Source organism: Panthera uncia, chromosome B4 (assembly GCF_023721935.1).
Source record: "Panthera uncia isolate 11264 chromosome B4, Puncia_PCG_1.0, whole genome shotgun sequence".
Classification (NCBI taxonomy): domain Eukaryota; kingdom Metazoa; phylum Chordata; class Mammalia; order Carnivora; family Felidae; genus Panthera; species Panthera uncia.
Window position 1 is genome coordinate 24,055,375 of NC_064809.1, and position 14,102 is coordinate 24,069,476.

Below are 14,102 nucleotides of genomic sequence, written 5' to 3' on the forward strand. Positions count from 1 at the left end.
CTTAAATGTATTTTAAATTATACAAAAGCTCAACTCTTCCTGCAGCTCCACTCTCTTTACCTTACTGACCTCACCCCATACAAGTCTTCCCCTTGCTCATTCTGAAGCAGCCATAGAGGCCTTCTTGTTGTTCCTTAAACACCCCACGTACCCACTAATGGCCTCTGCACAGGCTAGTCCCTTGTCCAGAGCACCCTTCCCCAAGCATCTGTGTGGCTTGCTCCTGTGACTCCTTCAAGCCTTTGCTCAATGAGATGCTGATTATCCTTTTAAAACTGCAAACCCTTCCCTATCCCCTGCTTTATTTTTCTCCATAGTATTTACCTCCTTTCTAATTGGCTATGTAACTATTTATTCTGTTTGACTGTCTCTCCCACCAGAAGGAAGTACCACAAGGACACAATTATTGTGCTGTTTTATTTACTGCTATCCCCCCAGCACTTGGAACGGTGACGGGCACCTCAATAAGTATTTGTCTCATGAATAAATGGACTCTGCAGGGCAAAGGGGATATAAAATTAATGGAGACAAAAGTGACTGTTCAATGAATAACATCTTATATTGCTTTGATTTTGAACTATGTGATGTATTACCAATACATTTTTAAAATATATTAATTAAGGAAACCAAAGATGGCGTATAAAACTTCTATTGTAGCAATTTTTTTGCAACCCAGGATTAATGAAATCACTATATGGTTTGCCATCCATTTGTGATCTTGTTGTACTGGAAATGGTAAGTTTTAGACTTAGGGGAGTTCGGGGGAGAGAGAGAAGGTAAATATACTCTATCTCCTAGCAAATACATTAAAGACACACAAATGATTAAAATGTGATCCTGCCCTCAAGGAGTTGAATGTCCACTGGTTATATCAAGAAATGTTTTAACAGTCTATGTAATTATTAACATACTTAGATTATTATTCAGGCTTATTGATATACATACAGGAGATATTTCGAGTAACTAAGTATAAATATTACTTATTTATAATAAGTTACCTATTTATTATTTACTCTGTTGTTTAAAAAGGCAACCATGTACCACTTTTTCTTCAGCCTAAATTCAGAATGAGAGATCACACAATGGTCAGATTGTGATTAAAAGTTCAGCTTTATCACTGACAAAAGCTAGTCTGGAGAATATGGCTTAAGTCTGTGGATAAATAGGCATGTTAACAAATTGTGCCTAAATTAGAAAGTTTTACTCACTCAGTTACTAAAACAGCAGTCACAACGATGGACCTCCCCCCCACTTGGGCACACCCCTATAAAATTTTCATATAAAAAAGCAGAAAATGTACTCTTTCCCTGGACTGACAGCTTTCCAAAAAGAGAGGTATTAATAGGAGGAGCCTCACAAGTTTAGTTTCTTCTCCCATATTCATCAAACGGATCATTAACCCTTCCTTCCCCAAATAGGAGTAAGTGGACAAAGAGAAGGACTGTGTACTCTAATGAAGACCCCCCCCCAACCACAATGAACCACTTTTAAGAGTATTCAAGCCCAAAGACTAAACCAGAGATAGATGTCAAAGGAAGATGGCAGTTCAAATGAATTTTTGGTGCCTGCCCCTCCCTGCTCTAATTCAGCCTCTCTCCCCTGGCTACAGAGTCTTGGGGCCTGGAGTGTCTGGGCAGGACTGCAGGCCCTCACTCGTGAGGTACAGCATGGCTGAGCAGAGCAGGTCCTACCTGTATATATGCTACTGGAAAGAGTTCGTGGGCTCCCTGGCTTCTTCAAGCCTACAGGAAACCTGCTAAAACCTGTCTACCCCAGAAGGTGGGAGAATGCTAGCTTGGCGCTGAGGAGAGCTGGGAGCAGAGAGGCAGCCTACCAGAGGCCCAGTGGAAAGCTGAAAACTTGCCTGTGCGTACTCTGCTGGCACATGAAGGGTGTATCACCACATAACTGGAGCTGAACCCCAACAGAGAGGCAAAGGGAAGTAACACAGTACCAAAGTGGGCTCGTACCCGCAGAGAAGAAAAACGAAGGAACAACAGAACAGTTGGCCCTTAGTAAAATGGAACTGCTCTTGGAGACAGATAACAATATGAAAATAATAATAATAATAATAATAAGATACTTAAGAACAAACTATACCTCAGTAGGCATTCTAGAACTATAAAATATTGTTTCAGACTACAAAATTCAGTAGATGAATTGAGAGAGAAGACAGATACTCCTGAGACTCGATTTTGTGGCCTAGAAAATCAACTAGAAGAAATAACCACAAAACACTATACAAAAATACAAAGAAATGGAAAGCATAAGTAAAAATAATAATAATAATAATAATAATAATAAAAGAATTGGGAATATATGGAGGATTCATACAAATAATGGAGTGCCAGAAGCAAAAAAAGAAATGGATGGAAGAAAGTCAATACATAAACAATAGCAGAGATTTCTCTCACTGGGTATATAGTTACAGCCGGAGAAGCAGAACCCTTATTGGTGCTATAGAACAAGGGATTTATTTTTGGAATTTGACCTATGACTGTGGGAGCTGGTGAGGAATTATATATAACACTGTTGCTTCTGTGTCTGGTTTTGGGGCTAAAAGCCAGCAGTGAAGACAGGACAGAAAATTGGATGTGAGGGGCACCTGGAAGGCCCGGTCAGTTAAGCATCCAACTTTGGCTCAGATCATGATCTCAGTTTGTGAGCCCGAGCCCTGCATTGGGCTCTGTGCTGACAGTGCAGAGCCTGCTTTGGATCCTCTGTCCCTCTCTCTCTGCCCCTCCCCTGCTCATGCGCACACACACTCTCTCTCTGTCTCTCTATCTCAAAAATAAACATTAGGGATGCCTGGGTGGCTCAGTCTGTTGAGTGTCTGACTCTTGGTTTTGGCTCAGGTCATGATACCGCGTTTTATGGGTTTGAGCCCCGCATCAGGCTCCATGCTGACAGTGCAGAGCCTGCTTGGGATTCTGTCTTTCCCTCTCTCTCTGCCCCTCCCTGCTTGTTCTGTCACTCTCGAAATGAGTAAATAAATTTTAAAATAATTAAAATAATTTTTTAATAAACATTAAAAAGCTTTTAATGTTTCTTATTTTTCAAAAAAAATGATCATTTGGGGTGCCTGGGTGGCTCAATCAGTTAAGCCTCTGACTTTGGCTCAGGTCATGATCTCACAGTTCGTGAGTTCAAGGCCCGTGTCAGGCTCTATGCTGACAGCTCAGAGCCTGGAGCCTGCTTCCGAGTCTGTGTCTTTCTCTCTCTCTGCCCCTCCCCTGCTCATGCTCTCTCTCTCTCTCGCTCTCAAAAGTAAATAAACATTAAAAACAAATTTTAAAAAATCATTATACAAATATATTTTTACAGATTTAATTAGTGGATTTAGGATTTACTCACAGCTGCCTTTGCCTAGGATCCAGTATTGGGTTTAAAGCTTGCAACAACTTGTTTAAATTAAATATCCCAATATTGGCCTGATTTCCTATTTTATATCTTCCTTCATCATCAGATGTGTTTGGGACAAAATCTGTTGAAAACAAAAAACACTAGCATTTTGTAGTGGGGATAATTGTCTCTAAGTTTATATTTACACTTAATAAATTTATATTTATTAGATGTATTTATATTTATTAAATCTTTGTCTATAAACATTTAATTCAAACGTAACATAAACAGTTACTACCCATACACATGAAATTCTTTTTAAATATGAATATGAATATTTGCCTAAAAGAGGCAAGTTCTAACCTGCAAGAATTATCAGGGGATCACACATATACTTCAAACTCTACCTCAAGTCATGTCCTCCACCCTCCACGAAGCCCGCCTGGATCCCTCCTTGTAAGTATTGTGTTACTGTTACCTCCATTCTATAGGTTGGTAAAGTGCCAAGTTAAGTGACTTGTCCAAGGGCACAGAGCCACTAAGGGTCAGATGCCCGAAGTCACACCCGCATTGGTCTCACACATGTTCCCCACTCCCCTCCCTGGCATCTTCTCTAATATGTCATTCTTTAAGGGCAGAGACCACAAAGGACTCATTTTTGAATCCTTATAGCCCCAGAAGATTAAGTACCACGTTTTATGAGTGAACCCAATTCTCTCTACTACCCCACCACTGTATTAGCTATAACAGTTTATCTAAAATAAACCTGTGATAATTTTTTAGTGAAATAAGATATATGTGTGTAAACATCTTACATGTTTACATATAAATCACTCTTACCTGGATTATAGGCTTCCATAAAACCAAATGGACCATAGTCAATTGTAATGGATAACAAACTGAAGTTATCAGTATTACAAACACCTGAAACCACAACAAAAAGTTTCTGAAAACACGGTAATAAAACAATAAAGCATTTTTAAATGCATAAAATTATCCAGAATAGGAAAGGTAATGGAAATGCATTTGTTTTGGAAATGCGGCAAAATTAGATTATCAATTGAAAGTTTAACTGGTGATACCAAATAGCTTAATATATATTAAAACTATATTTTTAAATTAAATTTACCCTTTTGTTTTATACCCTACCCCGTGCAAAGATTTCAAACACTGCAGGAACAAAAGCCCCAAGAAATAAAAATTCTTCTTACTTATCCTCAATTTCTAGCATTTGTTAAAACAATATATGTTGCTTGGAATGGAATTGAGGCTAATAAAGGAATAAGATTAATTCATATTCAAAGGATGGGAAAAGGGAAAAACATGGCTATGCATTCCAGTAACAGTCACCAGCTGTGGGGAGAGAGTATGCCTCGCAGGCCGGGGAGGCTATGGCTGGGGTAGGAAGAAGCCGGGGAATAAATACACCAGCCTGTTACATACAGGATATTTGGCAACGGTGTCCAATGTAGAGTTTCAGCCTTTCTCTGTTTACAAAACGTGAACTATACAGACTCTCTAACCCAGCCATTCCACTTTAGGGGTCTATCCTCAAAAAGTCACCTTCAAGAATACAAAGATACAGTTGCATGGTAGTCACTGCAGCAGAGTTCATAATAGCAAAAACTCTGAAATGCTGAGCCCACTCTCCCTACCCCAACCACCCCAAGAGAGATACACAGAGTATGTTTGTGATAAGCTAAGCAGATTTCAAGAAGTTTTGCAGTGTGGGAATTCCGTTTGGTATTTATCTAGACACATTAGTAAGTGTACGATTTGTTTTTCAGTTATTCTTAGTTCAGGCACATATCCCTCCCTATGCAATTTCACACACAAGATGGCTTCATACATACAAGCCAGGCCTGCTTTTTTCAAAGATTATGAATATCCTCCAAAACAGTCCAAAAGAATTGATAGGAAATGGTTAACAATGATTGCCCTCGAAAATGGAATTCACACTCACTTCTGTATATTTTAAAGCATTTTTTTTAATGTTTATTCATTTTTGAGAGACAGAGCATGAATGGGAAAGAGGCCAAGAGAAAGGGAGACACAGAATCTGAAGCAGGCTCCAGGCTCCAGGCTGCCAACACAGAGCCTGACATGGGGCTTGAACCCACGAACCACGAGATCATGACCTGAGCCAAAGCCAGCCACTTAACTGACTGAGCCATCCAGGCACCCCTCACTTCTGTATATTTTAAATTCTTTACCTTAAGCATGTAGTGCTTTTATACTTAAGATTTTTAAAACAGCTTTAAAGAGATCTAAATATAATACATGTAGCCACGAGGTTAAAAAGCTTTACAAGTAATAACATCCTCATCAAATTGAGGATGCCTATTCTATTTTGTGTATACTGTTCCCCTCAAAACCATTTCAAACATGAGAAAATTGTTTCTCTGTTGCTGAAAAAAAAATCATAGGCTATAAATGTTAAGAAGCTCATCAGCAGGAATATTTTGAGGCACACAAAAAAGAAGTCTTCTGCTTCAACAAATTAACTCTCCTTCCCCAACAGAAAAATGACACATCAGTAGATAACTTACCATGAGCAAAACCAACAGACATCCACAAGGCAATGAGTTGTGCTGTCTCTGATACCACAACAGAGAAGAAATCCTAAAATAAAATTCAGAAATTTGTCAGATTTTTCAGGAATGCATACTCTTTTAGGATCTCCTGGTAAGTCACAAGGAGAACATGGAAAACATTCAGAGAGCCAAAACCTAACTAAAGAAATGGAAATTAGTAGGTGTAAGAAAAACATGGAAGAATGTAGGGAATTAGCAAGAAATAATCTCTAATGGCTCAAAGTATTATGGCCAGGCTTTCCCCACGTCCAGTGAGAACAGGGAAAGCATTAGAATTCAGCACAAGGGAGTTAAAAGTAAAGTGAGTTCTTAAACTTTGAAATGAATGGCCAACAAAAATAATGCCATTCCATTCTCTGTGACTGCTAAGAGGGTAAAAGAGGGTACAATGATCAAAACATTTCCACAAGAACAGAAAATTAGGGGTGCCTGGGTGGCTCGGTCGGTTAAGCATCTGACTCTCGGTTGAGGCTCAAGTCATGGTCTCATGGTTCGTGAGTTTGAGCCCCACGTCATGTTCCGTACTAACAGCTCAGAGCCTGGAGCCCGCTTGGGATTCTGTGTCTCCCTTTCTCTCTGCTCTCCCCTGCTCACGTTGTCTCTCAAAATAAATAAATAAACCTGGAAAGAAAGAGAGAGAAAGAAAGAAAGAAAGAAAGAAAGAAAGAAAGAAAGAAAGAGAAAGAGAGAGAGAGAGAGAAAGAAAGAAAGAGAGAGAGAGAGAGAGAGAGAGAAAGAAAGAAAGAAAGAAAGAAAGAAAGAAAAAGAAAATCACATGTTTTCTTGTTATGGATTATGTGTATTTTAGAATGACTAATATAGAAATATCCATATATCTCACATGTGAGAAAAGAACACATAGGACCAAGTTACAAATGCTGCACAAAAAATAATGTTTAGAGTCAGGATGCAGTAGTATCTGTTCTTTAGATCCTTTCAAACAAATCCGCTTTTTTTTTAAATGTTTATTTATTTTTGAGAGAAAGAGACAGAGTGCAAGCGGGGGAGGAGCAGAGAGAGAGGGAGACACAGAACCCGAAGAAGGCTCCAGGCTCTGAGCTTTCAGCACAGAGCCCAACACGGGGCCAAACCCAAGAACCATGAGATCATGACCTGAGCCAAAGTTGGATACTCAACCGACTGAGCCACCCAGGTGTCCCACAAAACCACTTTCTTATCTGTGTCTTGTTTCTGAAGTGGTTAACCTTCTCTTCCTCTAACAAAATGTTCAGAGTGCTCTTTTTCCTTTCCTACCTTTAGTTCTTTAAGTTATAAGTTGTAACCATTGACGTTGACAAGCAATGAGAGAAGACCGAATACCACCCTTTGTCTTTAAAAACTTACCACGTATCTGTTAGGTTCTGCGACCTCTACTGAGGGGAAATGCTCCCGTATGATGAAGTCTAATAATGTCCTGGAGAGAAGAAGGGGAGAGTATCGGCATGCCTCCGTTATCAAACCATCTAAATCCACCCTTGACATTCAGGAAGCCATTAGATTCAAGCTTAAATTTTTAAAAACTGAAATAAGATTTTACTCCCAAAACAGCCATAGAGAAATCTTTCCTCAACACCAGTCAAAACTGGAAATGTGTTTCTAAGATAGGATTAGATTCCATCTGATTGTGTTGCAGAGTCAGCTTAGTTCAGTACATACCCAGTGCACATGTCCTGCACCTGCTGTATGCTGCACCCTATGCAAATCCTGACAAGACCCAGACCCAGAATCCAAGCAGAAGTGAACGAAAAAACAAATGGGAAGTTAGAAATAATGCCCAGCGAGTATAGACAACTCTCTCAACAAGCAGGGATGACCACGAGCTCAGTGAACATTTGCTAACGTAAGAGACACAGAGACCCCTCGTGACCAATGTGATGACTTCTCTGCTTTGCTTATTCATTTCCCTCAATGTCTTTTCTCTCCATATTCTTGGTGGACCAGGCGGAATCTGGATTTATTAAGCTCATAACTACAATATAGGACCCGCATTCCTAATGATTCTAGTTTGCCTATGAGAATTTTTATGAGTTTTTAAAACTGTGTTATCTTAACAAAAGGAAACAGAATTCCTCTTAAAGGAAGAAATTTTTTTCTGAAAACGCATCTTGCTAAGTCTGCTGAAGGAAGATGAAATTTTGTAAGCACAGGTATCACAGGCACCAAGACATCAGAAAATGCTGGAAGCTGTACTGCATGATACAAGGGGAAGAATTGCTTTTGCTCTTTTGAAGCAATCCTCTGTCTCCCCTGCAGAAAAATCTTCACTAAGATGCACCTGTTCTTAAATGCTTTGTGTAAATTCTCCTGTTTGGTTCATTTTGTCCTATTTTTTTTAATGTTTATTTGTTGAGAGAGAAAGAGTGCAAGTGGGAGAGGAGCAGAGAGAGAGGGAGACACAGAATCTGAGGCAGGCTCCAGGCCCCAAGCTGTCAGTACAGAGCCTGACGCAGGGCTTGAGCTCATGAACTGTGAGATCATGACCTGAGCCGAAGTCAGACGCTTAACCAACTAAACCACCTAAGCGCCCCTGTTTTTGTCCTATTGAAGGGGCTAAGTTTCAAGTCTGGGTCAACCCAGAGCAAAACAGGCATCTCACACATGCCAAAACCGTGGGAATCCCAGAAGTTATAAGGAGATCTTTCGAGCTCTGCAGGCTGCAGAAGTGGGGGGTTTGAGTCATTTCCACCTAGGTCTCTGAATGGCACAGACCCCCACAGTTGATAGTTGCATTTGAGATTAAAAATTCCTTGGGGAAAGGGTCTACTGTGTCTCACACTTCTTTTAGCATCCTAGAAAACCCACGTGATATTAGGCACATAGCAAGTGTTAAAAATAATTATTTATTGAAATATTTGGTTTTACTTATAAGAAAACCAAAGATATTTTAGCTTCACAGCATGTATATAAGCATTTTTTAATTGTCTTCTGTCATTTAACAAAAAAAAACACCTCATTTTCTAACCTTAGTAAATCCAGTTCACCATAATGAGCCAAAATTTCTAATGATCCAATTCTAAACCATGATTTTGCAACACGCAGCACTACAGCACCTGAAAAACAAACATTTCAGCGTAAGTTAAACTATGCAAATATAGCATAATATGGTTTTCTTAAAATTTAAATTATTTTATTTACTTTATTTTTATTTATTTATTTTTTTGAATGAGAGAGAAAAAGATGGAGAGGGAGAGAAACTCAAGCAGACTCCACGCTCAGTGTGGAGTCTGACATGGGGTTCAATCCCACGACCCTGGGATCATGACCTGAGCTGAAATCAAGAGTCAAACATTCAAACAACTGAGCCAACCAGGTGCCTCCAAATTTAAATTATTTTAATAAAAAATAATACAGTAACTGAATTTATCAGAAAAAAACTAATTTATACCCTAGAAAGGATCAAGGGTTTTTCTCTATTTCTTTAAGCCTTGAATCAGTGTCAGTAGCCACAACACTTTCAGAAATACCAAGGCTCCAACCTCACCGAAGGCTGCTCAGTCAGGCTCCAAACATGGGACTCCAGTCTCCTCTGTTGTGACCTTTTCCCTGTAGCTTATCCTGAAATAGGGAATCCGTGAATGCTTTCCGTGGCATAGTCCTGCAAGTGCCTTCTATTGGTGTAACTAATTGAAAATTAACTTCAATAAATAAATGTTTGTGTATGTTCTAACTTATGCATACACTAAAGAAATAAAGTGAGTCTATGCATTTTTGTGTTAGTGTTCACAGCCTTCTGTCCTGACTATAGTAGTAAAACAACTAGTAAATAGAATTTGCGGGTTTTTTTTTTTTTTTCCCCACAAGGAAGGCTGTACTTATGTGTGTTTAGATGTCAAGATGAAGTCTATCCCAGGCAACTAAACGTCCTGCTCTGCCAGGATCCAATATCACACCTGCTGCTCCCTCTTTCCCTACTCCATGGGCCCCTCCTCTTCTCCCCCTACTAAAGTCCTTCCTAATCTCAAAGATAAATAATCCTTTGTTCCTTTAAGCATGAAGACTTTAGGGGGATTGTTTTTTTATGAAAATCTTGTCAAAACATATCAGGCATGAAATATAAAGAATATAACGTGCACTTAGTGAATCATTGAGAACATCAGTAAAAATCCTGCTCTGTTATATGGTCACGTCCACAGGACCCGAGAGAGCATATAGGGCTGTCAGCAGCTCTCAATAACTCTGTTGTTTAAGTTGTTAAATGAGTTTATTATTAGGGCACCTGGCTGGTTTAGTCAGTACAGCATGTGACTCTTGACCTCAGGGTAGTGAGGTCAAGCTCCACGTGGGGCATCGAGCTTACTTAAAAAATAAGCAAACAACAAAGAAATAAAATGTATTTCGTACTGATTTTCAATTCTCCCTGCCCAGAGATTCAGGGTCAAGTTTCTCTCACTGTTTCCCTTTCCACACTTCTCACCTCTTCCTAATTTTTTTTTTTATTTCTGACCTACTAAAGGCTGAGGAAAAAGCTAGTGGAACCGACTGGAAGTGAGCATGAAGTAGGAGCAATGAGGCTGTGAGGAAAGGTCTAAGGGTCTCTCCTCAGAAGGGAGCGTATGAACTTTGGCGCCCCGGCTTTGTAACACTTTGCTGGCTGTCCATAACCATTTTTGTTCACTTCCCAGATGTTTGCTCTTTGAAACCAAAGGGCTACGCACATAAGGATGTGAGAAAGGATATTCTATGGTAACATCATAAAGCGGCAATTACATCTTGAAGAACCACGGGCCATCTTTTAAGAAGACCCGACACAGAGCGACACAGAGCTGTCCAGTATCGGTTACTCTTTAAGAACTTAGGCTAATTGTATGTAAGTATCCTAAAAACCATTGTTACCTCGTTCTTTCACAATGTTTCCGTTGTAGAACTGATCTCTCCATACTTCATCGTCACTTACAACCAGACTGAAACATAAGAGAATCCAACAATTAAAGTTAGCGCTTAGCTGCTGGCAAGCTACCAAGAAGTACCTAAAACCATCAGAAACACTGAGAAATCATGCTACCAGAGATTTGTCTGCTCACTTTACTGATACACGTCGGGAGATAACGTGATGCAGTCCTGAAAGTTAGCTTTGAGGAAAAAGGATTTACCTTGCAACTCTGCTGGTTGGAATTCTGAGAGAGTGCATAGCCTCACTGCATAAAAATTCTCTCACTGAGGAACGAAGTACAGCTCTGCCATCACCATTTCTCAGGGAAAATAAGACAAAAAAGATATTCAGTTGTAATTAAGACAAGACCAATTTTTATTTAGATGACTTAAAAAAAATATCAAACTGTACCGGGAATATGGGGTCTTTCCTGAGCCTTTTAATTGGAGCTCCCACTTTTCACCCTGCCTTCAACAACAAAGAAATCTAAGTATTAGAAGATTCATGTTAATATTCACCAGAAAAGCTACTACACCAGAAATCATGTGGTACCTGTTCATGTAAGTTCCAAGAAGATGGGCTCTTCCATCCCCAAGCTGACCTGCCCAGATCCCAAACTAAAGGAGAAAAAGGGAAATTATTCATGCTTATTAGCCCTTAAAGCTTTCATAGTAATTTTACAGCCAAAGCTTTTTTGTCAAAATTGAGAATGGGTTGGGGTGCCCGGGTGGCTCAGTCGTTTAGGTGTCCGACTTTTGGCTCAGGTCATGATCTTGCGGTTCATGAGTTCGAGCCCCACATCAGGCTCTGTGCTGACAGCTCAGAGACTGGAGCCTGCTTCGGATTCTGTATCTTCCCTCTCTCTTTGACCCTCCACCGCTTGCATTCTGTCTCTGTCTCTGTCTCTCTCTCAAACATAAACATTACAAAAATTGAGGGGTGTCTGAGTGGCTCAGTTGGTTGAGCATCCAACTTTGGCTCAGGTCATGATCTTGCAGTGCATGGGTTCAAGCCCCGTGTCAGGCTCTGTGCTGACAGCTGAGAGACTGGAGCCTGCTTTGGATTCTGTGTCTCCCTCTCTCTCTGTCCCTCCCCTGTTTGCTCTATCTCAAAAATAAATAAACATTAAAATTTTTTTAATTGTTTCTGATGGTTTTAGGTACTTTAGGTACATTTTTAATTGAGAATTTTTTAAATTGAGAATGGCATTTTTAGGATTATAATAACAACTTGAATAAAGGTGAAGATGAAATTCAATCAATAAAACATAAGTGAAATTTATTTTAAGAATATAAATTTAAGACATAATTAACTTCATCATCTTACAGCTGAGCTCAAGCTTGTTGGGTGTAGAATACTTAGAACTGATCTATTGATCTATTTAATTCCAGAATATGAACTAGGAACAATTTATTCATAGAAGGTTTGCCAATATTATATGCATGCAGTGTGAAATCAGGAACATACTTGTAACTCAAAAAATTGCTTTTGAACTTGCATGATTGACTGTTTCCAAATTTTTCTGTTTGCAGTTGCCCAACTCCCAGTTATGCCACTTACTACCTATGGAAATTTGAGTTACTTAATCCCACTGAGGCTGACCTTTCATTTCTGTAAAATGAGATAACCCTTGCCAGGTGTAAGAATGAATGCTAAGAAATGCTTTGTACTATATGCAAGTGCTCCTAAGTTGGCAATTATTTTTACTGCTAACAGTGATTTGCTAACTTGGACAGGACTCCATTTTCTACATGCATGTCACTTCCACCAGAAAGTGGTCTCTGACTTTCTGGGACTAGGAAGGTGGTTCTGTGAATTCCCATAACTCCTATACTTACCCCTTTCATGTTTTGTTGATGTTCTATAATTGGATGTTATAGAATTTGTTTCTTTATCTGTCCCCTCCCCTAGAGTATTAACAATCTGAACAAAGGGGACAGGTCTCATTCACCATTATAGCTCCTGGCACATAAACAGAGTTCTATAAACAGCTGTGAAATATTTAAACTATGTTTATAGTTTTGAGAGAAAAACATGAAATTGAGAAAAATCTACCTGGTATTTTTTCATCTTAACCAGGAACAGATCACCATTAATTTCAGCTACATAATACCTCTAAGAGCACAAATCTGAGAGGTGCTTCGGCAATTTCTAAAATTGACAATACATTAGGTATATGCCACACCATGAAAAAGAAGTAGAAAGAATGGTGAATCCAGAGCCAGGAGTGAAGTCAGGGGAAATAAGAAGGTAATTCTCTGTTAATAAAAGAGAAACCATTTATTGTTCAAAAGGACAAAGCCGTCCTTATAAATATTTGTAATTTCAAATTATAAAGAGAGAAGAGATGAAATGTGAAATTGATAAAAGATTCATCTAACTTACTATATTACAAAGCAAACCTACAAAAAAATACAGCTTAACAAAACTCTGCAGGGCTTAAGGTTTGCATTCATACTTTAACAGTACACGTGAGTACTGGTACAAAATGCTAATAAATTTAACCTATATGGGGAATGACTTTTTGAACCACGGGATCCCTATATTTGGGAGCTAAAAAAAACCAAACCAAACCAAAACAACACAAAACCATAAGGATCATATAGTCCAGAAGTTTCTAAATTGAGAAACATAGTTGAGCAAAATGTTAATAATTATTCCTTAAGAACAGCACACAATAAAACCCTGCAGTCAAGTATGTTTGAAAAATGGAGTGTTAAAGTAAGTGGATTTCTTTGCCACAGCACTTCTCACAACTCCTGGAATGGTATTGGTCAACCCTTGCACATTACAGATCAACACACTGAGGTTCAAGTTTGTCACAGATGACCCTGAAAGTCTTTCTCAATTCTAATTAGTGGTCTATGTCACTTTGCTTCTCAAGCTTGTGTTAGCTTAGCTTCTATGATGCTTTTGCTTCTTATGACACTGAGGAATGAAAGCAACAAAAATCTGAAAGGAATTACCTGCACCCAAGAGACCAGAGCCTGATACTATCATTATTATAATAGGTATCATGGAAGCACTTTTCATGTTTCCTAACTTAATCCTTACTCCCACCCTATTACACTTTGTTACCGTTCCTAAAAATTATTCCAGAGTAAACCAGCCTCGGGACAATCAGAGTGTTAAATTTAAAAAAATTTAACGTTTATTTATTTTTGAGAGAGGAGTCGGTGCAAGCAGGGGAGGGACAGAGAGAGAGAGGGAGACACAGAATCTAAAGCAGGCTCCAGGCTCTGAGCTGTCAGCACAGAGCCCGAGGCAGGGCTCAAACCCATGATCACGACCTGAGC

The 14,102-nt window shown here is 39.2% G+C and overlaps 1 protein-coding gene across 3 annotated transcripts in view; it reads right to left on the minus strand.

Annotated features, from left to right (window-relative positions):
• Positions 1–14,102, minus strand: part of LOC125918654 (protein adenylyltransferase SelO-like) — a 36,188-nt gene that overhangs the window by 16,755 nt on the left and 5,331 nt on the right. For all 3 annotated transcript variants that reach the window (XM_049624726.1, XM_049624727.1, XM_049624725.1), the window contains exons 4-12: positions 11,359–11,423; positions 11,218–11,274; positions 11,027–11,125; positions 10,770–10,837; positions 8,899–8,986; positions 7,281–7,350; positions 5,892–5,964; positions 4,183–4,266; positions 3,355–3,484 (exon numbers count right to left, since the gene is read on the minus strand). In XM_049624726.1, the coding sequence (XP_049480683.1) occupies positions 3,355–3,484; positions 4,183–4,266; positions 5,892–5,964; positions 7,281–7,350; positions 8,899–8,986; positions 10,770–10,837; positions 11,027–11,125; positions 11,218–11,274; positions 11,359–11,423 (734 nt within the window). The remainder of the gene's footprint in view (positions 1–3,354; positions 3,485–4,182; positions 4,267–5,891; positions 5,965–7,280; positions 7,351–8,898; positions 8,987–10,769; positions 10,838–11,026; positions 11,126–11,217; positions 11,275–11,358; positions 11,424–14,102) is intronic.